The 21,978-nt window shown below is 41.8% G+C and overlaps 2 protein-coding genes across 6 annotated transcripts in view; one reads left to right on the top strand and one right to left on the bottom strand.

Moving 5' to 3' along the window:
- HEATR1 (HEAT repeat containing 1) overlaps nucleotides 1-5,860 on the top strand; it is a 55,089-nt gene extending 49,229 nt beyond the window's left edge. The window contains exons 40-45 of the mRNA XM_075924808.1: nucleotides 189-293; nucleotides 383-551; nucleotides 1,849-2,003; nucleotides 2,818-2,976; nucleotides 4,863-4,971; nucleotides 5,580-5,860. Coding sequence (XP_075780923.1) covers nucleotides 189-293; nucleotides 383-551; nucleotides 1,849-2,003; nucleotides 2,818-2,976; nucleotides 4,863-4,971; nucleotides 5,580-5,668 — 786 coding nt within the window. The 3' untranslated portion in view covers nucleotides 5,669-5,860. The remainder of the gene's footprint in view (nucleotides 1-188; nucleotides 294-382; nucleotides 552-1,848; nucleotides 2,004-2,817; nucleotides 2,977-4,862; nucleotides 4,972-5,579) is intronic.
- Nucleotides 545-21,978, bottom strand: part of LGALS8 (galectin 8) — a 35,543-nt gene continuing 14,109 nt past the window's right edge. For 2 of the 5 annotated variants that reach the window (XM_025184128.2, XM_075924809.1), the window contains exons 5-10: nucleotides 20,370-20,489; nucleotides 16,931-16,987; nucleotides 16,818-16,844; nucleotides 16,009-16,097; nucleotides 9,268-9,433; nucleotides 5,366-8,797 (exon numbers count right to left, since the gene is read on the bottom strand). In XM_025184128.2, the coding sequence (XP_025039913.2) occupies nucleotides 8,648-8,797; nucleotides 9,268-9,433; nucleotides 16,009-16,097; nucleotides 16,818-16,844; nucleotides 16,931-16,987; nucleotides 20,370-20,489 (609 nt within the window). In that variant the 3' untranslated portion in view covers nucleotides 5,366-8,647. Of the gene's footprint in view, nucleotides 709-5,365; nucleotides 8,798-9,267; nucleotides 9,434-16,008; nucleotides 16,098-16,817; nucleotides 16,845-16,930; nucleotides 16,988-20,369; nucleotides 20,490-21,978 lie in introns of those variants that run through there. The other 3 variants (XM_075924811.1, XM_025184130.2, XM_006122072.3) reach the window with 3 other exon arrangements.

Genomic DNA, 21,978 nt, shown 5'->3' with positions numbered 1-21,978 from the left:
TTTGAGAATTGTGTATTCAGTTACAAGAAAAGTGCAGTGAGAGATTGCTCCTTGTGAATAGAAAATTTTAGCTACACAAGTATCTTGGACCTAAACATAGTAGCAATAAAGTCAAACTTTGTTAAAGGTTGCTCGTCAGAGTGAGTCTTACTGTATAGATTTTGAATTGTATCTTCTACTTGTTCTAGGATGATCTGGAGGAAGTCAGTAGAACAGAGACTCATATTATTAGCTGTTTAATTAGCATGGTCATGAAGCTTTCGGAGGTTTCTTTTAGACCCCTCTTCTTCAAGGTAGGAATTTTGAATATAGCCCATTGGTGTTTGCACATCTGCATTTACAGCTGTGTAAATGTAGCAAAAACTTCTTTCTCTCTCTTCAGTTATATGATTGGTCCAAATCAGAGGGCACCTCAAAAGACAGACTGTTGACATTCTATCGGTTAGCTGATTGTATTGCAGACAAGCTCAAGGGTCTTTTCACCCTGTTTGCTGGTAATTTAGTGAAGCCTTTTGCTGACACCCTGAACCAGATAAACATCTCCAAAACTGGTAAGTCTCCGATTATTATATAATTGTAAAAGAAGGAACAGTTGAAATATAATATCACTGTAAATCTGCGATGTCTGCGTGCTCCCCGCCACCTTGTTTTGTAAAATGTTTTCTTCCTGCTTTCTCTTGCATCTTGCACCATGGTGACTTACTCGTTCTGGGGGATGCAAAAGGACATCTTCATTAGGAGCGTGTGGGACAGAAATCCCAAGGAAGAATATTCTTTATCTAAGGGAAAAGTCATTCCACTCAGGAAATTTCTCTTGAAGTCAGCCAAAGTTGCACTTGTGGGATGAATGCAGGCTATTTCAATCCCCTGCTCTCTTGTATTTCCCTCATTGCCTTCTCTGACATGCCCACATACAACACACCAGCCATGCTCAGGCCTCCAACTTACTCAGTGAAATATCTAGTGCTGGTTTTGTTTCATTTCCCTTCCCCATTTCAAAACTCAGGCTCTAGAAAACCAGCTAGTAGGTCAGTAGTGCTGATTGTCAAGTTCTTTAGCTAATCCATACCCCCTTTCCCACAAGCTTTGTGTTCCCCTTCCTCCCCAGCTATAGTCCACATCCAGCAGCAGCAACAAAGCAGCGGTTCTCAAATTGTGGATTATGACCCCATTTTGGATTGCCAGGGCCGGAATAGTAGACTTGCTGGGGGCTGAGTCCCACTGCCTGGGGTTGAAGCCAAAGCCAAGCCTGAGGACTTTAGCCCAGGGTGTGGGATCAGTTTACAGGCCCAGATCTGAGACCTTGGGGCTCTGGCCCGTCCTCCTGGGATTGTGTAGTAATTTTTTGTCAGAAGTGGGTTGCAGTGTAATGAAGTTGGAAACTCCAGGTTGAAGCACTGTTCTAAACTGCAGTAGTGTTCCCAGTAAACTGCACTTGGGCCACCACCCAGGAGAGGTTCAGGTTCCACCCAGCTGATTAACAAAGCACCCACAGCTGACAGCATTGGTGGTGAGCATTGACACGTGCCTCTGCACATAACAAAATTTGTTGTGCACATGGATGGAAAAAAATTAAGAGGGTAAATTGAAATGCAGTGAGCTAAAAGGCCGAATTGCATATTGTATTTCACAGGGATGTGTGGATTGGATATAATCACATATAATATCCAGGCCATGGGCCGTTTACTTCTCATTTCTTTGAGCGTGATGGTAACACTGCCTGCTAAGTAATCTCTCCCTTCATTATTGCCAGTTCCAGTATGATGAACAGCTAATAATTCTAATTCCCAGTGTTTGCAGAGGAAGTGGCTTCTTCATGGTTTCTTCCCTTTTTTCCCCCATATACAGATGAAGCTTTCTTTGATTCCGAGAACAGCACTGAGAAGAGCTGCTTATTGCTGCAGTTCATCCTAGACTGTTTGTACAAAATATTCCTCTTTGACACCCAGCGTTTTGTAAGCAAAGAGAGAGCAGAAACCTTGATGGTGCCCCTAGTTGATCAGGTACTTACACATATATTGAAAGGACATGATTGCTGGATTATTTAAGTATTGTTTTCCCATTTCATTTAAAATGTGTATTGTTGACTGTTAAAGGTTCATATTATATTCTAATAAGTCATAGATTTGTCCTTATTTGGATTAATCTCTCCCTGTTCCCATTTTATTTTTAATAATCATGTTATTTAGTATTTGTCTTCAAAGCAATTCAGCATGTTACTTAAATAATCCCTGCACCTGTTTTCTCATCTACAAAATAGAAAAATTTAATAGTTACCTACCTCAATGGCGTACTGGCAGGATTAAGTGACTTGCTCAAAGCTCAGGAGTTTCTGGCTCCCTTCTCACTGGCTCATACCTTTTTAAACTGCTCTGTCATGCAACACCACTGCCCACTTGGATGAGTCACTCCTGCACAGTGAGGTGCTTTCTGTCTCCTCCCCCAATTCCTGCATGCCAAGTGCACTACCTCTACAGGCACTCAGACCATATTTATCAGTCAAAGATATGGTGTCTCAATGGACTAACCCTGAATTTTTCACACGCTAGTAAACAGTGGTATTAAATCCTAATCCCAGGAGGGAGTTCATAGCTGAGAATTTAGGAGAATCAGTACTTTTAAAGCTAACTTTTTAGATTACCATCTTTATATTCATTAATACTTTGGCCTTTAAAATCTCACTCCACTAGGCTCCAAATTCGCGTTGAGAAAAGTGAACCTGATGTTGGAGAGTGAGGGCAGCAGAGGTTTTTATACCTCAGTTAAACATTTAGGTGTTTGTGTCTTACTTGCTTTGTGATCGTTTTACTCCTGCAGCTAGAAAACATGCTTGGAGGAGAAGAGAAGTTCCAAGAAAGAGTGACCATGCACTTAATTCCATGTATAGCTCAGTTTTCAATTGCAATGGCAGATGATTCTCTATGGAAACCACTAAACTACCAAATTCTGCTGAAGACAAGGCACACCTTACCTAAGGTATGAAGTTAGATTATCTTGGTTGAATATTTTCAACTGCTGTACATACATAGCAGATTGTGGGTTGGCTGGGTCATTGCTTGACATGAAATTTGCTCTTTATGATAACACGTTGTTGTTAATACAAATGATCCTTTTTGTAGTGTGAATGGAATAGCTTCAGAATGGATGCCAGAAAACAATTCTGGGCAACTGTTCATCAGTAGGGCCCAGCAAATTTGTGGATATCTGCAGCTTATGTTTGCAGGATCTATTCTTCAGCCTTCCATGATTCAGCTATGGTTTAGCATGGGTCTGCTGTGTCTTTTGCTCATGTTCCATATTTATAATACAATAAAAGCTTTTTTTATTTGGCACATTGAGGAATCTGGTGTGCTGCTAAATGGAAAAATGACAATTAACTGAAAGGGAGTGAGTTTGGATGCAGGAGTGTACTGGATCTGAGGGATGCTCACCCTGGGCAGCTATCTGCAAGCAGCAACCTTCTCAGAGGCATGGGTAGGCAGTAACACACACATCAAAATACACAAAGTAAATATTCTTAAACTCTCATGTTCCCATTTAGCCTTTTTCTTTCTTTGCCAATCTGTACATTTTGATTGCCAAAGGAAATAATTTGTTTTCTTTGGGGGAGGGGGGGAGTGTATGGGCTGAAATCTACATTTATGGGTAAAAATCTAATCTATGCCAAAGTATATCGGGCCCTACGGGTGGATAATGAGGTGGGGCAGGCTGTGAGGTCTTCAGTAAATTGATAACACCCAGCTCTACTTCTGGTAGACATGCTGATGCAGCAACTGTTTTGTGTTGAGGACAAACTGGCTAAGGCTGGGCTAGTTTTGATAGGTTGTGGAACACAAATGGAAGAATTAGTAAATGTTGTCACAACTTCAAAAGCTAATACAGCCTATGTAGTCTAAGTCTCATTGGACCCCAATCTAGGATTAGGAGCCCACCTTTCCTTTCTTGTACATAGACCTCTTATTTTGTGTGTGTGAACTTCGTTACGTTTATTTGTCCTTTTTGTTGTGAAATGACTTCTATAATGCATTCCATTTGGTGCTATCCTTGAGACAAGCTCGAGTCTAAAACTGACATGGAATGCAGCAGTTGTTTTATTAAGAGGGCTGATATATCAAGAGCACAAACATCAAGGCTCCATAAACCATGCTGGATGTTTATAGGCCCCCATGATGTGTGTCTTGACACTTAGGGTATGTCTACCCAGGCCACTGAAGTGAGCCTCCCATCCTGAATTGACACTTAGGATAGTGCTCTAAAACTAGCTCTGTAGTGTAGACCGTACTTAAGTTGCAGCTTGGGCCTACACTTGAAGTTCTAAATGATCTGGAATTATTCCCTTAAAAATAAATGTCTCTCTCATCTCGGATTCACAACTGTAGTCCGTAGAAGTGCTAAAACTCAACCGAGCTAATGTAGAGGTGTTCTAGATGAGGATCTTTTCATTCTGTCATTCCCTGTGGCCCAGAATTAACAACCTGCTGGGTATGCTTCAGGACTCACTGCAAGTGGAAAATTTTTTGTAACTTCAAAAAGGAGTTCAGATAACTTTTAAAAATGTCTTCCTGCCAGCAGACCCACCCCCTCCTTTATCCCTTCAAGTAGGCTTAATTCTTGGCTGATTTTCTGTTTTCTTCCATGTGAGGTGTGACTGTATATGTTAGAATGAAATGCATTAGTCTCTCCAGCTCAGTCACTTAGCAAACTTCAGTTCCCAGAAATCACTACACCAAGTAAAAGCCCTGGGCAGAGAATGGAGAAGGAACTAAATTGGTCAAAGATGTATATTAAAAGGTATGTTTCAGAGAATATGGTGTAATGCTTGTTTCCATATATAGTGTTTGTTTGTTTGTTTTTAATTACAGGTCCGATTTGCAGCTTTGCTTACTTTGGTAGACCTTGCAGGGAAACTAAAAGAGAACTATATGGTGCTGTTGCCAGAATCCATCCCGTTCTTAGCTGAGCTAATGGAAGGTAATGTCCTACAATGCTTCAGTTGATAACCAGGAGATTTGCAATGTTCATGCTGAAATACTTGCATAATACAAAACAACCTTTAACAAAAGCAGTGGTCCACCATGGGAAAAAAAATCACTGTTTTGAGTGTTAGTCACTTTTTTTAAAGAATTAAGTTAGCCATCATATTAACTCATTGCATTAATTAGTATACTGAGCCTTGCCATCTGAGGTGCCAGTGGAATTTTAATTTCTTAACTACTGGACACAGCTATAAACTGATGGGAATTCACCTCTGTGCCTTTGGCCTCTGCACCACTTAAGTCTCAAACAGTTACTATGGCACTGCTTTTACAACCGGCTTTTATGAAAGGTTACTACATTTACAGCACTTCCGTAAGTCAAAAAACACTTTACTTCAAAATTATTTTTATTGCACTAGTCTTTAATGCCCCAAAACAGTAAGTGCTTCCTAAATACTATAGACAGTCCCCGCCCACAAATGTATACAATGTGAAAAGACATATACAAAAAACGGGTTGTGTGGAGATCTTACAACATAAAAGCTGTGAGGGTGGAGATGGGCATACATGTTAGTTATATCTTCATTAATGTTTGCTTTTTAGATGAATGTGAAGAAGTAGAACACCAGTGCCAGAAGACAATTCAGCAACTAGAAGTCATTTTAGGAGAATCACTCCAAAGCTACTTCTAAGAAACACCCTTACTTGTTTGTCGTGAAGCCTAAATTATAAGAGGTGAAAGTTTTATAAGAACTAATAAGACTGTCACAAAGTTACTATATCGTTCCAATTAAGAGTAATGTTATAGAATGCTAAGATCTTACCTGTACATTATACAGAGTCATTAAAATTTCCAGAATTAATAAACTGTACATTTTACAAGATGGCTTTTTGTAACTTTGTCTTTGATCTTCTATATTCAGAATTCAGTTTAGGAAAGACAATGGGAGTGAATTCTCATAAAATGTGCTGCAAGGTTTTAGAAGGGACAGACTTTTTTTTTTCCCCCCCTCTTAATAGGAAAAAAAAACTAAGTTCATATTGCAGCTTTTTAGTCATTCATGGTGACAGAGCATTTTCCAATAGCAGAGTCCCTGACTACTTGAAGCTACATTTTTTGTGAGATGTTTTCTTCACAGGGACTAACTTGAATATAAATCACTCATCCTTTATATGCTGTGGGATTTGAGTCTCAATTATACCAGATTAGACATATAATCTCAAATAATAAACAGGTACAGAAAATATTAATTTTGCTTTAAAACATGATTACTCTAATCACCATTATGCCATAAATCCAATATGCCACAAGGGTGTGCACGTGTTACCATGCGAATGTATTAAGTTCTTAAACTATGTGCACACCTATCTATTAGTCAGGCATTCTGTCTATATGTGCTAGTTTTCTACCTGGGTTTCAGATTTTCAATGAAGGATGAATAGACAGAAATTATCTGTTCTAGTCCTGTTCTTTCTTTTTAACTATGAAAGAAAATAAGTGAAGAAGCCAGCAATACTCATTTAAGACTGACCATACTTGAGACAGATGACTGTAAGAGATTCCAACTTTAAAGGTGTTTACAAAATAAGAACTTTGTAAATCCTTCAGTTGGAACAGTATAAAGTCAAACTTAGGCAGAGACTTCAGGAGAAAAGTGAACTGATAATGATGTTCACCTGTTGTTCTTTAGCTAGCCAAGCAATGCCAGTTCTATAACTGCCAGCTTTTCTTAGGGTGAGATTAAATGTTTTTAGAGGAGGCTGTTTAACAGAAGCATGTTTTAGCTGGAATGTACTTTTAATTAAAAGAATGGTGAAAAGTAAACATACATTATATGCCAGTGTAACATACCGTGCAGTATAGGCATTTTTAAATTGGCCTAATACAAAAATTTCCTCAGGCAATGTTGTTAATAGCTTTGGGGATCCATATATATGCTAATCAGCATTTTCTTACAAATGTATGTCAGCATATTATAGTGCAACTTAATCAAAAGTTTAGTTACTATCCCATTGATGAAAAACATACTGAATATTTGCTCTCAGATCAGATTTAATGCATATTATCCATGGATCCACATCCTTTAAATAACCAGATATGATAGCTACTTCTATTCTTGAGCAACCTGAATTAAAAAGGAAGATAAGAGCTCTTTAACATCTCTTCTGTAGTCCGGCATCTCCAAAATTTGAAAAGAGCTAGCAAAATTGCAGGACCGTGATATTTGACTTTGTTCTCAGCTAAAATTACAGAATTCTATCATAAAAGCCAGGACTTTTTGTACGGGCTAACCTTAGGCCACTTGGGTACAGGACTGACATGACTACCAAAGTCAAGGAAAAGGCTTAGAGTATCGTGTTCTAGTACTATAGTGCAACAGACAAGAAAATACCATTAGGAAAGGGGTCAAAATTTTTTAGCCAAGCTGCCATGTTGTGTGAGGTAGCTTCAGTTAAATATTTTAAGCTTGGGATTGAATTATCTATTCAAGATGTATAGAGAACACTAACATTAGCTACTTTAATATAGCTGGGTTCTGATTCACCATTGCATTTCTTCAGGTTTACACTGGTCCAATGCTACTAATTTCAACAGTTAAATCAGCATTTTTAAAAAAATAAAGCACCTAGGCTTGAAATATGCTTTCCCTAAATTAGAGTACATTATTTCTATGTAATTTCCAATTAACTTTGCATATAAACAATGAGGGTTAAAATACACTTAGAACTTGATTAGATCCCTTAAGGGTTGACAATCCATTTTCAGATGTTCCAATCCAACTTTTATCAACAGACAATACTGACTTTATAGTTATTAGCATGTTATAACAATGGTTCCCAACTGCCAGGCCGTAAACCGCTTGCTTCTGGACCACAGCAGCTCAGGGGGCTGGACAACACCACCCAGCACCTCACCGCCTGCTGCGCCTGCTGGGAGAGGCATGACCTGCCCCGCCTCTCAGCCAACCAGGGACAGGATCTCCTCTCAGATGCTGAGGAGGCCTGAGGGGAGGGTTGGATGCAGGGGACTCCTGGGTCAGTAGCTAGTGCTGGGGGGCTGAAGGGGTTAGGGCTGGCACTGGAAGGCTTAAGGGGCTGGGGTGTACCCTATCCCCCAGAGATGCCATAAACAGTTGGCTTCAGCTGCCCCCCACATCGCATGTGCTGGAGCTGAAGCTGGCTGTTTGCAGCAGCTCGGGGGCCCAGGGCTTCAGGCCAACTGGTAACATTATTTGCATTTTCAGTATTTGCATAATGAATGTGAATTTGCAAACATTACCAGTCTGCCAAAAGTTTGTGATTGGGTTTGTTGGTCTGCAGTATAACAAAGATTGGGAACCAGTTTTAGTATACAAAATATTTTGCACTTATTAGGAATACTGTAAATATTGCATTATATTAAGTATAATAACAATTCTTCATATGTCAGGAGATCTATGACTAGTGAAGCAGATAATGTGACTTTAGTTTGCCACAATACTGAAAACTGAGGAAGACTTAATCTAATAGGATTATAACTCCTGGTGCTCAACTTTCTGATCAGCACCAGTACAGAAACTTAGATAGGACAAGGATCTGGACTATTCAATACCGGTACGTACTTGAGGGAGAGACATGGGGGCCGGGGAGGAAGAATTACAGGTTAACATATGGTGAAAATCTGTATAATGCTACCAGCTCCTTACATCCAATAACTGAATGTCTCCAGTAACTTCCAATACGTTGATCTTTTCAAGCTGTTTAAATCTATGTTTATACTCCAGGATGTGCACACCATTTATGGCAACCTTGTAATGATGAACATCACAAAAAAGTAACAGCTGAAAGCAAAAAGAGGGAACAGATTTTTAGTTAGGTTTTAACTTGATTAAAGTGAAGACTGGTGGTCTAATTCAGAAGCAGAGAATCCTGGTTTCTGCTTGTGAAAAATGTGCTTGTATAAAAACACTTGGCTAGGTAGGACCTTAAAGTTAAAAAAAATTAAAATTGCAAAGGAAATAACCCAAGTTGGACAGAGTACAATTTGCTGAAGATACTGTTTACAACTATTAAAGGTTAATTCAGGCACTTTCTCTTTTGTCTGAACATGAGAGAGGATTGAAATTTTTCACAGCAATAAGATTTGGAATCAAGTTTATCTTCAGTTGCTTTTTAGTTTGTCCCAAACGGTTACTGTACCAGTAATTCTAACTCATGCTAGCTACATGAAATTGAAAGGGTATCATTTAACTGTTTTCATTCAATACAAAGACATTGTTGAGTTTTTCTATCCTAATTGAAGTAGCCTTACCTCAAAGTACATTCCTGGACTGAAAGGGAAATGAATGACATCCTTTTCTTCTTCTCCCCAGCTATCATAAAGATAGGAATTTCTCACAAAAACTTTTGTTTTTATTCGGGGATTCAGATGCAATGCAATATCCTTTGAGTCGCTTGATTTCAGATTAACAGCAAAGCTGAAAAACATTAAGATTACATATAGCAACAGGCAGCATATATGCCAGATGTGTGCAGCATATTTAATGAAAAAAAATCTAGGCATAAATGCTAGTTGGAAAAATTGCAAATCTAGTGCCTTGATCTTGCTAGTAACTGAACATGCGCACAACTGTTTAAGATTGCACTCTTACAGTTTTCTTAGTGTACTTCTTTCCTGCTACACCTCATTTATTGTGGATCAGTTTTAAAAGATCACACATTTGTGAGATCACATTTGTCTTCTGTCAGCATCATAGCATCATACTGAAAATGTGTTGCCTGTGACAGGAAAAACTATTTAATGCTGTGTCCAACTGGCACATGTGCGGTGCTTACAGTGTAATAGATTTGTAGCATTTATTGATACTGTGTTAAAGGAAGACATTCCCCAAATCCCATTTTCTCTCTGAAACACTCAGTTTGGTTGAAATATTCCGGGCCTGGTCCTAACACAAAAGGAGAGTAACTAGTCTGTGCAGTAACTTGAGCGCTTCAAGATGTGTGCGCTCGTGTGCTCCACTTAAGGGGTATGTCTAGACTACAGGACTCCTTTGACGGAGCCATGTAGATGAGTTTACTAGACATAGGAAAATGAAGCGGCTCCGATATCCCTCATTTCACGAGGCATACCGGAGCGGTCGACAAAGGCTTCTGTTGTCAACCGCAAAAGGTCCAGACGGCCCCGCTGTGCCGCCAAACAGCTGATCAGCACAGTGTAGCGGCCATTTTGATGTAAATGAAGCGGCGATTTTTTAAATCACCGCTTCATTTTCCTATGTCTAGTAAACTCATCTGCATGGCTCTGTCGACGGAGCCATGTAGTCTAGACATACACAAGGTGTGCATGCACGTCCAGTACTTTATAAGAGTGAGAAACACTGCTCTAAAGTACCCCTTTTTAAGAAAGAGTACCCTCCTCCCCCCCTTTAAAAAAAAAAATACGCCCAGTACCTATAGTTTTCAGACATTTTTTTTCTACCATTGCAACACATTTGTTTAAACAACTGTACCCAGAGGAGTAGTGATTTTTTTGGTGTAAAAAGTACAAAAATAATAAAAGCACTACAAAACTTAAATTTGATTTTCTCCAAATTTCAGTTGTGTTGATGTACCCCCCAGCCTTCTCTCGAGTACTCCTGAGGGTACTCATACCACTAGTTGAGAAACACTGCCTTAGAGGTCTGTCATCCCCGCACCTCCTTGGCCCATGCATGTACCCTTCATGCCCCATACTAAGGCTATATAGGGCTGCATGGGTGAACTCCCTTAAGGTACTTCTATACTTGCTGCCTAGTTTGAGCTAAGGGTGCAATATATAGCCAACCGAAATTGCTAATGAAGCGGGATTTAAATATCCTGTGCTTCATTAGCATAATCTCGCCCGTGCGCTATTCTGCTCGCCAGCTGATTCGAACCAGGAAGTGCGCTCCGTGACACGTTAGTTCGAATGTCACAGAGCGCACTTCCTGATTCGAATCAGCTGGCGAGCAGAATAGCGTACCGGCGAGATTATGCTAATGAAGCACAGGATATTTAAATCCCCGCTTCATTAGCAATTTCGGTTGGCTACATCTGCATCCCTAGCTCGAACTAGGGAGCAAGTGTAGACGTAGTCTTTGTTCCTTCTCTCACACGATCCCGCAGAAGAAACTGATGCAGTGGGGAAGGAGGGGACCTATGCCCTTAAGTGGAGTACCCATTTGGGTGACCTTTCAAACTCCAGTTACTACACCAGGCGAATAATCTCTCCTCCATTGAATAGTGTCCCCATGAGTGTTCCTTTGACAGTGATTCCAGAGCAGTGTCCCCGCAGATGAAATCTCTGGAAGTCTACTACTGAAGACAAAACAGCATTGCTACCTGTAACAACTCTAAAGAGACATGAACAAAGCACAGTAGTTTGAAAAACTATGTACTGAAGTCCAGACAGCAGCTCTGCTTATTTTAGTAATTGAACATTCATGACTAATGCCATGAGACTGTACTGCAACCTTGTATAGTGGGCTAGCAATCTACAAGGGGACTGAAGGCTGACAGTCCTAACATGAGATAATGCATCCAGGGATCCATCTTGAAAGTCTGGGTGGAGATTGTGGGTCCTTTTGTTTGAATTCTAAATAAATCCAACAGTCAGTCACTTTCTGAATGGCTTGATTCTGTCCAAAGAAAAGGCTAATACCCTTATTCCATCCAAGGCAACTTCCTTGTCTGATGCAGTTTTGAGGGACAAAACAAAACTGGAGATGAATGGTCCAACATGAAGTTAGTCAACACTTCAGGTAGAAACTTAGGATGTGGCCCCAAGAAGACCTTTTCCTTAAAGAAGATGGTGAACATGTGAAAGAGAGGGGCGGACAGTAAAGCTCCCAATTCTCACCCTCCTGTGAGTAGTGATAGCCACCAAAAAAGCTATTTTCATGGATAGATCAAGCAACAAACAAAGTCAATGGTTCAAAGTGATGTTGCATAAGAATAAGGTTCAAGTAGGGAATGCTGGGGAGGAGGGGGCACATGCTCCCTTCAAGGTGGGAGGGGCTGGCCAGCCACTGGTGAGGGGACTAGCAGGGCCAGTACTGGCCCGAAGACTACAAACAGCCCCTAACTTGCAGGGAAAGCAAAGCAAGGTAGCCCCAACTCACACTGCTCTCTAGCCATGCCATGCTGTTTCTGGTGATTAGAGGAACGGTCCCACCCCTACCTCTACCCCAGACCAATGTGGCTTGAGAGCAGTGCGAGGTACAGCCACCTTGCTTGAAGGGCTGGCCAGCAATCAGCAGGTGTACTATGGGGTTGGAGGGTGAGCGCCAGCAGCAGGAATCCATGGCCTCCCCGACCTACCAGCACTGCTGCAGCAGGAAAAGCACAGCCAGCTGATTGTAGATCACACTGCTCTAGGGCACTCACTAGAAGCACCACAGCACAGCCAAAGGGGTGAGGGTGGGGTTTTTGTCAGGGGTGTTTTAGCCCTTTGCCAGGCTGGGGGCAGGGTGTATGTGGCCGGTGTCCCCTGGGGCGCTCCCCTCTGGGTTCAAATCCTGTATAGGGAGTATGTTTGTTTTCTAATGTGTAGAAAAAGATTTCAGATCTCAGCAGTCTGAACCCAGAGAATGAGCAAAACCCCCAAAAAAGTCTTCTGCCTGTAAATGAAAGATTATCATAGCTGCTAAGTATACCTTAAGAACTTTCTCCCAGCAGGAGGGTTACCCACCAGGAAAGGTCTGTGCCTACTGCAGGAGAATCTGTACTTTTAGGATTGGATTCCTGAGCAATCTCAGGATCCATATGTAAATCTAGGATAGAAATCAACTTTGAATAGAGGAATCATTGATGAACACATAACAAGAACTCCTAGTAAAAGCTGATTTTTAAAAAAATCCAATGGGTAGTCTAGAGCCAGGGAAAGAGGAGCAGACACTGGAAACGTCTTAGCAGCTATGCCAGAGGCAGTATCTCCTCCCCTTCTGATGTTGTGTGTTTCATGGACTTCTTTCTGGAGTTAACAGCACATGTTGAACAGGAAGTCTCTAACCCAGAGAACCATCAAAGAGCATGCCTGGAGCCACAGAACATCCAGTTTGGGATAAAGGGTCTGTCTGGCATCCTGTGACAACACATGACAACTGATTTGAAGTCAACACAAGAAGAAAAGCAAATGAGACCAGGATAACAAGTTTGTCTTGACCAAGTTGGTGCAATTAAAATGACCTTGGTTTTGTCCTGCTTGATTATGTTGAGAAGTGAAATGAGAAAAGCATTTAGAGATTGTGGATCAAGAGCCACTGTTCATCAAAACTTCTTGCCACTGCACCCAATGCAAAGTTCAAGAAATTTAAAAAAAAAAAAAGTTAGAACTGTGCTAATGAGGACTCATGCATTCAATTCCCACTCAAAATTCTGGCAGAGGTGCTACCATGGTCAACAGTCTTCTGTATACCCAGAAGCTGAGAACCACATCTGTGTAGCTATGCACAAATTTCAGAGTTTTATTACTTCAGCACAAAGTAAGGAGTGTTCTCTGCCCTGTCAATTGGTGTAGAATAGGTGGACCACGCTGTCACAATCTTGATGGATTTGGCTTGAATCAATGGCAGATATGGAAGCATCCTGACTCCTCTCAGAAAGCGGATATGCAGAAGACTCTCCTGTGAAGACCATTTTCCCTGGATTTGCTCTCCCCACTCCAAGAAGGATGAGTCTGAAGTGACAATAGCAGTTGGAGGATCTTGGAAAAAAGGGAACTCTTGCACAGACTTTGCACAACTGGTCAAGTCCCAATGGGGAACAAAGACCTGTCTGAGTCAGCTTATTAGGCTGCAGATGATTCTGAGCCACCTGTGGAAACAATGGCACTGTAGCGTGGCATGCCTGGATCATGAAGACTCATGCTGCCATATGACCCAATGGCTTAAGAAATGGGTCCTGAAGATCAAGATACATAAGTCCATCCCTGGAATCTAGAAAGGGAATTATAACTGCAAGGATCACCATCTTGAATTTGCTGTTTCTGCTAATATTGGCCTTTATCTCCCATTCTTTTTCCAGACCAGAAGGTATTTTGAATAAAACCCTTTGCTGCTGAGCAGAAGTGGAACTGGAATGTGCATAGGAAAGAAAATTTCCTGACTCAGGAATAGGGATGTAAACTCCCATTTAATTGGTTAAACATTGTTTAACCAGTTAACCATTTAAAGAAGGTGCAGGTGGGGCTGCTCATGTTAAAACCTCCAGAACCCATTTGTAAGATGTTAGGTTTTCCCGGGCAGATTGAAATTGGAAAGGGACGGGGGGGGGGGGGAGGGAATAATGCTGCAGTATATCTCTGTGGTTCAGACTCTTGACCAAGCCATCAAAACTCATACTTGGATGACAGGGTGGCTGGAATGAAATAGTTATGGCAGCCGCAGTCTTTGTTGTTAAGTATTCAGGGCTCATGGCTGAGAGCTTGGGTGGCCTACAGAAGCTAGAAAAATGAGCTGGGTGAGATATCTGATGTCTGAGACTAGCTAAACTTTGTTTACAGACATATAAATCCCAGTGAATTGAAGAGCAGCCTTCAAGTCTTTCAAGGTGTGAAAGGAGTAGTTAGTAGACTCCAAAAATCTATGTGATCATCCAAAAGAAGGTCTTCAAGCATATTCTCTACAGTATCTTCATAGGGAAGCCTTGACAGTTGGAGCTGTGGCTTGTTACATCATGATTACAGTGGAAATGGACCATGCAGCAGTATCAGTTTCTTTTAAGGATGCTTGTCATGAGGATCTCACTAAGAACTGACCCTCCTTGCTGCTGATCTTGAATTGCTCACAACGCATCTCTCTCAAATACACAATAAAAGTGTTAAATTTATGGCAGTCTTAGCTTGACGGAAGTGCCTGATCGTTTAGTTGTAAGGATTATCCTCAGCAAAGAGATTGAGCTGCTTCTGGTCCTTATTTTAAAGGGTAGATTTAGCATAATGTTGGCTATTGTGCTCATTTACCGCTTCCATTATCAAAGGTTGGTGATGGATGAGAGAATAAAAACTCTGAATCTCTGGCTCGGATGTAGTATTGTTTTTCAGCATGCTTACAGAGGGTGAGGCTGTCACTGCAGTCAGTGATCTTAGAAAGCTCCAATAAAGCTTCATTGATCAGAGGGCTACATGTGTAGAATAAGTATGCAAAAATGCATTTATGATGGGAATCCTGGACATTTCCAAGATAGTTGGAGAGTAACAATGATGCATTTCATCATTTGAAGTAAATCTGCCCCAGAAGGGAAGGTGTTAGAACTGAAGCATCATGCACCTATGTAGAATAGGGCTTGATGAAGACTAGTTTCCATCACTGGTATTTGGCTGGCTGGCAAATTTTGTCAACACATTACACAACTGATATTTTGTAGAGCTCAACGTAAGTTTTAAACTGATCAGCTATGGCCCGAACTTACACAGAGTGCAGATCTGCTAGGTACAATATCTTTTTTAAGTCACTTGTCAGGGAACAACTCCACTTCAAGCTGACTCTGGAGCAGCGTTTCCTCTGAGCTGCATGGCAACACAGCCCTGCGGCTGCTTAATGAGCCCCGCCCAGGCAGGGGCTCAGGACTTGTGCACAGAGCTGCCTGGCCCGGGGAGGAGGGGCACTTCTCTCTCAGCGATAGCAGCAGCTCCCTGCTGAGGACAGAGCCATGAGTCTTTCCCAATCAGTAAAGAGGGGATGTGTCCCTAGTGGCAGGGTCTCTGTCTTCAGTAGGGAAAAGTGCCTCTCTCCACACTAGGCAGCTCTGTGCACAAGTCCTGAGCCCCTGGTTGGGTGGGGCTCATTAAGCAGCTGTGGGGCTGTTCTGCCATCAGCACTGAAGCAGTACTGATGGCTCATGAGACAACTACATCCAGATCTCTTCTCATAATACTGAGGAGATGTGTCCTCTGGCAGCTGCAGCAGGTAGGGAAGAATCAGACTGGCAGAATAACTCAGATATTAAATTATAGTAGTAATGAAGAGTGACAGAATTACACGTTAAAATGTAAACTGCTATTAGGATGTAAGAACACTCGTATCTATCTACTGACCTGTTTGCGTTTTTATTCACTTCCCCTTTGATGACAATTGTACGTCCAGAACGAAGTGCAGAATTAAGCCTTGCAACGTAAGGAACCACCTGGAAAGGCAACCCTATGCAGTTATAATCTGTGGCTTTAAGTATACATTGATGACCTCTATCTGTCACCTCCCTATTGCCTTTCTCTGCTTTTGTACTTTTAAAATAATCTGAAAAACATGTTAAAAAAAAATCTGTCTTTCAAAGTTGCCATGTCTTTTAATTAATTATTTTCACAAACCATTGGAATGATCTAGTTATGGTTGGAAGGCAAATATGCATGTTCATTTCAGGATCTCTTTTTTTTAATATACATAATTATTTTTAAAATCTTTTGACTAACCAGTGGGATTTTAAAATACTCCAGACAGATACCACAAGTAGTTATATCCAGCAGACTTTCTCTAAGGGCGTTCTCTGCATCCATGGCTACTGCTGGACAGCATAACAAAATAAAGTTTTATTTTCCTTAGCTCAGAAACATGTCCTGCCTGTAGCATCAGCTTGGCGTTTCCCTTCCTGGAATTGATTTGTGCTGTGGACTGAGCTGCAATAAGCTCATGGTTAAAATTACAGCCCTGGAGTTGTGAAAAATGTACCACTAGGCTTCTGATTCTGCAATCAGCCGCCTGTGCTGGTCTGGAGTATCACCTAGATGTCATATAGGCAGCCTCAGCTGCCTGCAAGGATGAGCCAGCAGGGACAAGGTCTGTTGCTTTTAATGATCCAGATGTTTTAATCATTTCACATTTGCAATTTACATATACAAAAGATACTTACAAATTGTGAACCATCAGGAACTTCTCCCTACAAAAAATAACACACACTAAAATTAACTACAATATCAATGAATGGGAAGATCATATAACCACAGTACGTACATACATACATACATTTGCTGAGTTTATCTTTGTTATTCCTAGAGATGATGACTGAGAGCCTTGTAAAAACTGCAGAGAAAAGGTATTTAGAGATCATTGCTCGCATTTACTAGAATTCTTATTCTAAAGTTTGTTAGAACTGTACAAAAAGGGGTGTGGCTTTGGACTACTATGGAAAGCCTGAGACTATGGTTAAAGTTATTCAAAAGACTATTTATGAACCCACATTGTGCTATCTAAAAGAATCTAGCCCTATGTTGGCCCTTCTCTGGACAGGCATGTGACTGGTCACCCTGAATGTTTCTGATCAGGCAGATCCTCAGAATACTGATGTGATTTGTTTGGAAGATACTACATTTAAGTGCTCCTAAATGGAATGAGGAAGGCAGTTATGCAAAAGCTTTAAGGGATAAAATCCTAGAGGACCTTAAGATTTTAGCAATCTGGGGTTTTTTACATGACATATAACTTGACTCTTAAATAAGATGATGTTAAATGGGAACAAGCTTTGACCTAGCCACTTTCAGGCCAGACATAACCTCAAATTGTTTGGTTCAGTGCCCCCTCTCTTCTCCACTGCATAAGATAGCAGACTGTCCCCATTTGTCGTGAAGGAAAACAGAAAAGTGGAGACAATGAAATGGCTATAGTCAGCCTCAAAACAGCAAAAAAAAAAAAAAAATTATGAAAGCACAAAAGCAGAAAATTTGTAATTTCTTAATCACTGAAGTATCAGAGGGGTAGCCGTGTTAATCTGGATCTGCAAAGTGACAAGGAGTCCTGTGGCACCTTATAGACTAACAGATGTATTGGAGCATAAGCTTTCACGGGCAAAGATCCACGTCTACATGCATCTGACTACGTGGGTCTTTGCCCATGAAAGCTTATGCTCCAGTACATCTGTTAGTTTATAAGGTGCCACAGGACTCCTTAATCACTGAAGAAAATGATTGTGTAAAGTTATATGTTTTTCTTTTCGTATTGTACTTTGAGGCAGATGTCCAAATGTTCAACATCTGCTAGCCCCAAAACTACTCCCAGAATCAGTTTTCCAAAACGGAAACCTTCAGCTTCAAGTTAATATTTAATCAGGTTTTTAGATGTTGAGGGCCATATAAGTACCCAGATATAGAGCTACATACATGCTGCATACATAAAAGAGCTTGGTGGACATCTCTGAGTTCAGTCCCTGTTTCTCTCAGGCCCAGGTCTACCTCCCTTCAATACACTTATTACCCTGAGCATTTAAATTAGACTAGAGGTTGGGCAGAAAATAAGGAAGATTAAACTTCAATTAGGATGTAAAAATCCAGGGAGCTCCCACATAGGAAAGAAAAAAAACCATCTGAATTTTCCGAGGAATTTTATTTCATAGGCAAACGGCAGGCCTGACAGTCACCATGTGCCCTGGAGCAAGACATGGCTCCATGCCCCCAGAAGGGAAGGGGACGAGGGCAGAAGAGGTGGGGCTGAGAGTACACAGTGCTTAGTGCTGCCCAGATCACAGTGTGCCCCCCCTCCCAGCCCACAGAGCTACAGGGAGCAGCATTCTGGTGGCAATTCAGTGGGGCCTGAGGCTCCGGTTGCCAAGCTCCGGGCACCAGGGCAGTTGCCCCCTTTCTTCCCCTATGTAGGTGGACTTGTAGGCAGTTAAAAGGAAGCATCAGAGTTGAATATGGAGGCAGAGAGAACCATTGTCCCACCTAACTACATTTCTGGACTGCTCCCCAATCCATTGTGCTGTGCTGCCTTGTTGCATTCACTAGCCAGTGTCTGCACTGGTGGCAGGAGGGACAATTCCCTCGCTGTTTTGCTGATAATCCCCATTCTGCTGTCTACTGCAGCAAATTTAATCTGATTCTGAATAAACATGGAGAACAGTACTATGTTCTAATTATCTCAAAGAATTACAGCACAGCCTCAAAACCTAAAAAGGTACACTCACCATCCAATCAGCCAATTTAGAGTTGTTTTGGTAGGTAAAGTAAGATCACCTCTACAAGTAAAAGCTCTGTAAAGAATGCTAACTCTGTTTTAGTACAAGTGTTTGGAATTAGATTATTCTGAGAAGGATGCTCCAAGAATCATTCTGAAGTACAAGCAGCTGAACGTTCTGGTCTGTGTGTCCAGCTGCGAGGTTGGGGGGCAGGAAATTACGCCTATTTCTGCATATAATTTGATTTTCATATTAACTGTGATGTAAGTTTTCAGTCTGGGCTTCCCTCCCCAACAAAGTAGATTCAAATCCAAAATAGTAGGAAAAAAAAAAAAAAAAAAAAACCATTCTGACACTGAGTAATTTGACAAGACTAGAGACAAGACTCTGACTCGTACAACATAACACTGTTTATCTGACATTTAAGGAAGAAGACATTATCTGACATTAAGAAGACATTAAGTATATAAAAGAAGACACTTCAGTATATAAAATATAGATTTTGCTTCTGTATTACAGGCAGTCCCCGGGTTACGTACAAGATAGGGACTGTAGGTTTGTTCTTAAGTTGAATCTGTATGTAAGTCGGAACTGGCATCCAGATTCAGCTGCTGAATCTGTACACCAGTTCTGACTTACATACAGATTCAACTTAAGAACCCCAGGCGTCCCCAAGTCAGCTGCTGCTGAAACTGATCAGCAGCTGATTCCAGGAAGCCTGGGGCAGAGCAACTCTGCCTCGGGCTTCCTGTAGTCAGCCGCTGGTCAGTTTCAGCAGCGGCTAACTTGGGGACGCCTGGGGCAGAGCAGCTCGGGTGCTGCTGGGTTGGTCCAGTAGCGCGGCCGCTCCTCGGCGCTACTGGACCAACCCAGCAGCACCCCAGCTGCTCTGCCCCAGGCGTCCTGATTCAGCCACTGCTGAAACTGATCAGCAGCAGCTGAATCAGGACTCCTGGGGCAGAGTAGCTGGGGTGCTGCCGGGTTGGTCCAGTAGCGCCAAGGAGCGGTGCTGTGGGACCAACCGGCAGCGCCCCACCTGCTCTACCACAGGCCCCAGGCTTTGCTCCACATCTCCCTGGTCTGCTGAGGGGAGCACTAGCTGCGTCCCCCCCAGCAGACCAGAGAGACGCGGAGCAAAGCGGCGGAGGACCTGGGCCGGACCCGCTGCGCTTCCAGATCAGCTGGAAGCGCCGCGGTCCGGCCCGGGTCCTCCGCCGCTTTGCTCAGCGTCTCCCTGGTCTGCTGGCTCCCGCAGCAGACCAGGGAGACGGGGAGCAGCTTTTCTCGCCCCGGAGGAGGCGGGCGGCGGGACCAGGCGTCCCGCCACTCCAGTCCTCCGGGGCGAGAAAATCCCCGTTCGTATCTGCGGATCCGACATAAGTCGGATCCGCGTAACTCGGGGACTGCCTGTACTTCATTTTCACTGTTGATATCTTACTTAAGAATAGCATAATGTACAGTAGGATGACATAAGGAAAAGCACCCCAAAATCAGTTATCCAATTCAGATACTTACATTATTAGAAACAAACCCTATAGTCTGAATCTGTACTTTTCCATATATCCCGAGTGTATCTATTCTTTCCAGGTTAACTCTGTGGTTGTACAGCAACAAATGGTTTTTATTTACAGACACCTAAAAAGGCAGAAAAAGGCAGAAATGAACTGGTATCTTAAATAATGTATATGCTTGACAAAAGAACACTACTAAACCTTTAATTTTTTCTCAACTTTAATCAATTATGTTCAGAAGCTTTGGGGGGTAGCCAAGTTAGTCTGCTATAGGAAAAAAAAAAACAAAAAAAAACAAGCAAATGGTCTGGTAGCACTTCATAGACTAACAAAACATGTAGATGGTATCATGAGCTTTCATGGGCACAGCCCACTTCTTCAGATGACCGGAGTTATGATTAGAGGATAAGGAAACTCGAAATAAATAGGAGAAGGGAAGTGTGTGGGAGGGAGCGGGGGAGAATGTTCTGTCGCCCACTTCCCCAACTCTATGCATAAAGTCTCAGGAGAAAGGGTGCTACACCTGGAGTAGATAAAGATCAAAGTCAGTGGATAGATAAGGCAGGAAGGATACCATTCAGAAAGTAGTTAGCACCTTCATTGATAAAGGTTCCACCACCCCATATCTTAAGTCCATAATTAATTGAATTGAATTTGCATATGTATTGTAATTCCAAGCTTTCCCTGTGGATTTGGCTTGAGGAACTGGCCTGTGACAAGACCGCCACCTTCAGATCTGTGAGACTATGGTTAGGTAAACAGAAATGTTCTGCCACTGGCTTCTGAGTATTTTCTTTACATATATCCGATTTGTGTCCATTGATTCTTTCACGTAGAGAACGTCCAGTTTGACCAATATATATAGTAGAGGGGCACTGTTGGCATTTGCTGGTATAGATCAAATTACTAGAGGAGCAGTCAAATGACCCTTTGATTTTTGTGGCTAGTGTTGTTTGCTTCGGTGATGAATTGGTCAGTGTAGATATGTGGGCAGAGTTGATATCTTTTCTGGTTGCAGGGCCGGATTCCTGGAGGCTTATGATGTAGTTGTGTGGCATGGTTATCAGAAAGAATACGTTTCAGGTTTGGGGGTTATCTGAGAAGCCCTGGGAGAAAAACCTATTCTTGCTTACAGACAACCCCCTAAACTTCTCCTAATTATTTCGAGTTTCCTTATCCTCTAATCATAACTCCGGTCATCTGAAGAAGTGGTCTGTGCCCACAAAAGCTCATGATACCATTTACATGTTTTGTCAATCCATAAAGTGCTACCAGACCATTTGCTTGCTGTTTTTAATCCATCATGTTTAGTTTTGTTTAGCTTCTTGCTTTTGAACATACCTTTAACAACAAAGAACTTAGGTTTGAATTCATGTTCTTTTCCTTCACATTTTGAAATTGAATTAGTGAACATTATGAGTAATATGACAATTATGGTTAAGTTGCACAAAATCTATTAGTCTCAGAGGGATAGCTGTGTCAGTCTGTATGTGCAAAAACAATGAGGAGTCCTGTGGCACCTTTAGAGACAAAACGGTTACCTACCTCATAACTGTTGTTCTTCGAGATGTGTTGCTTATGTCCATTCCACTTAGGTGTGCATGTGCTGCGTG

Source organism: Pelodiscus sinensis, chromosome 3, assembly GCF_049634645.1.
Source record: "Pelodiscus sinensis isolate JC-2024 chromosome 3, ASM4963464v1, whole genome shotgun sequence".
Lineage (NCBI taxonomy): Eukaryota > Metazoa > Chordata > Testudines > Trionychidae > Pelodiscus > Pelodiscus sinensis.
This window is presented reverse-complemented; position numbering and strand designations above follow the sequence as displayed.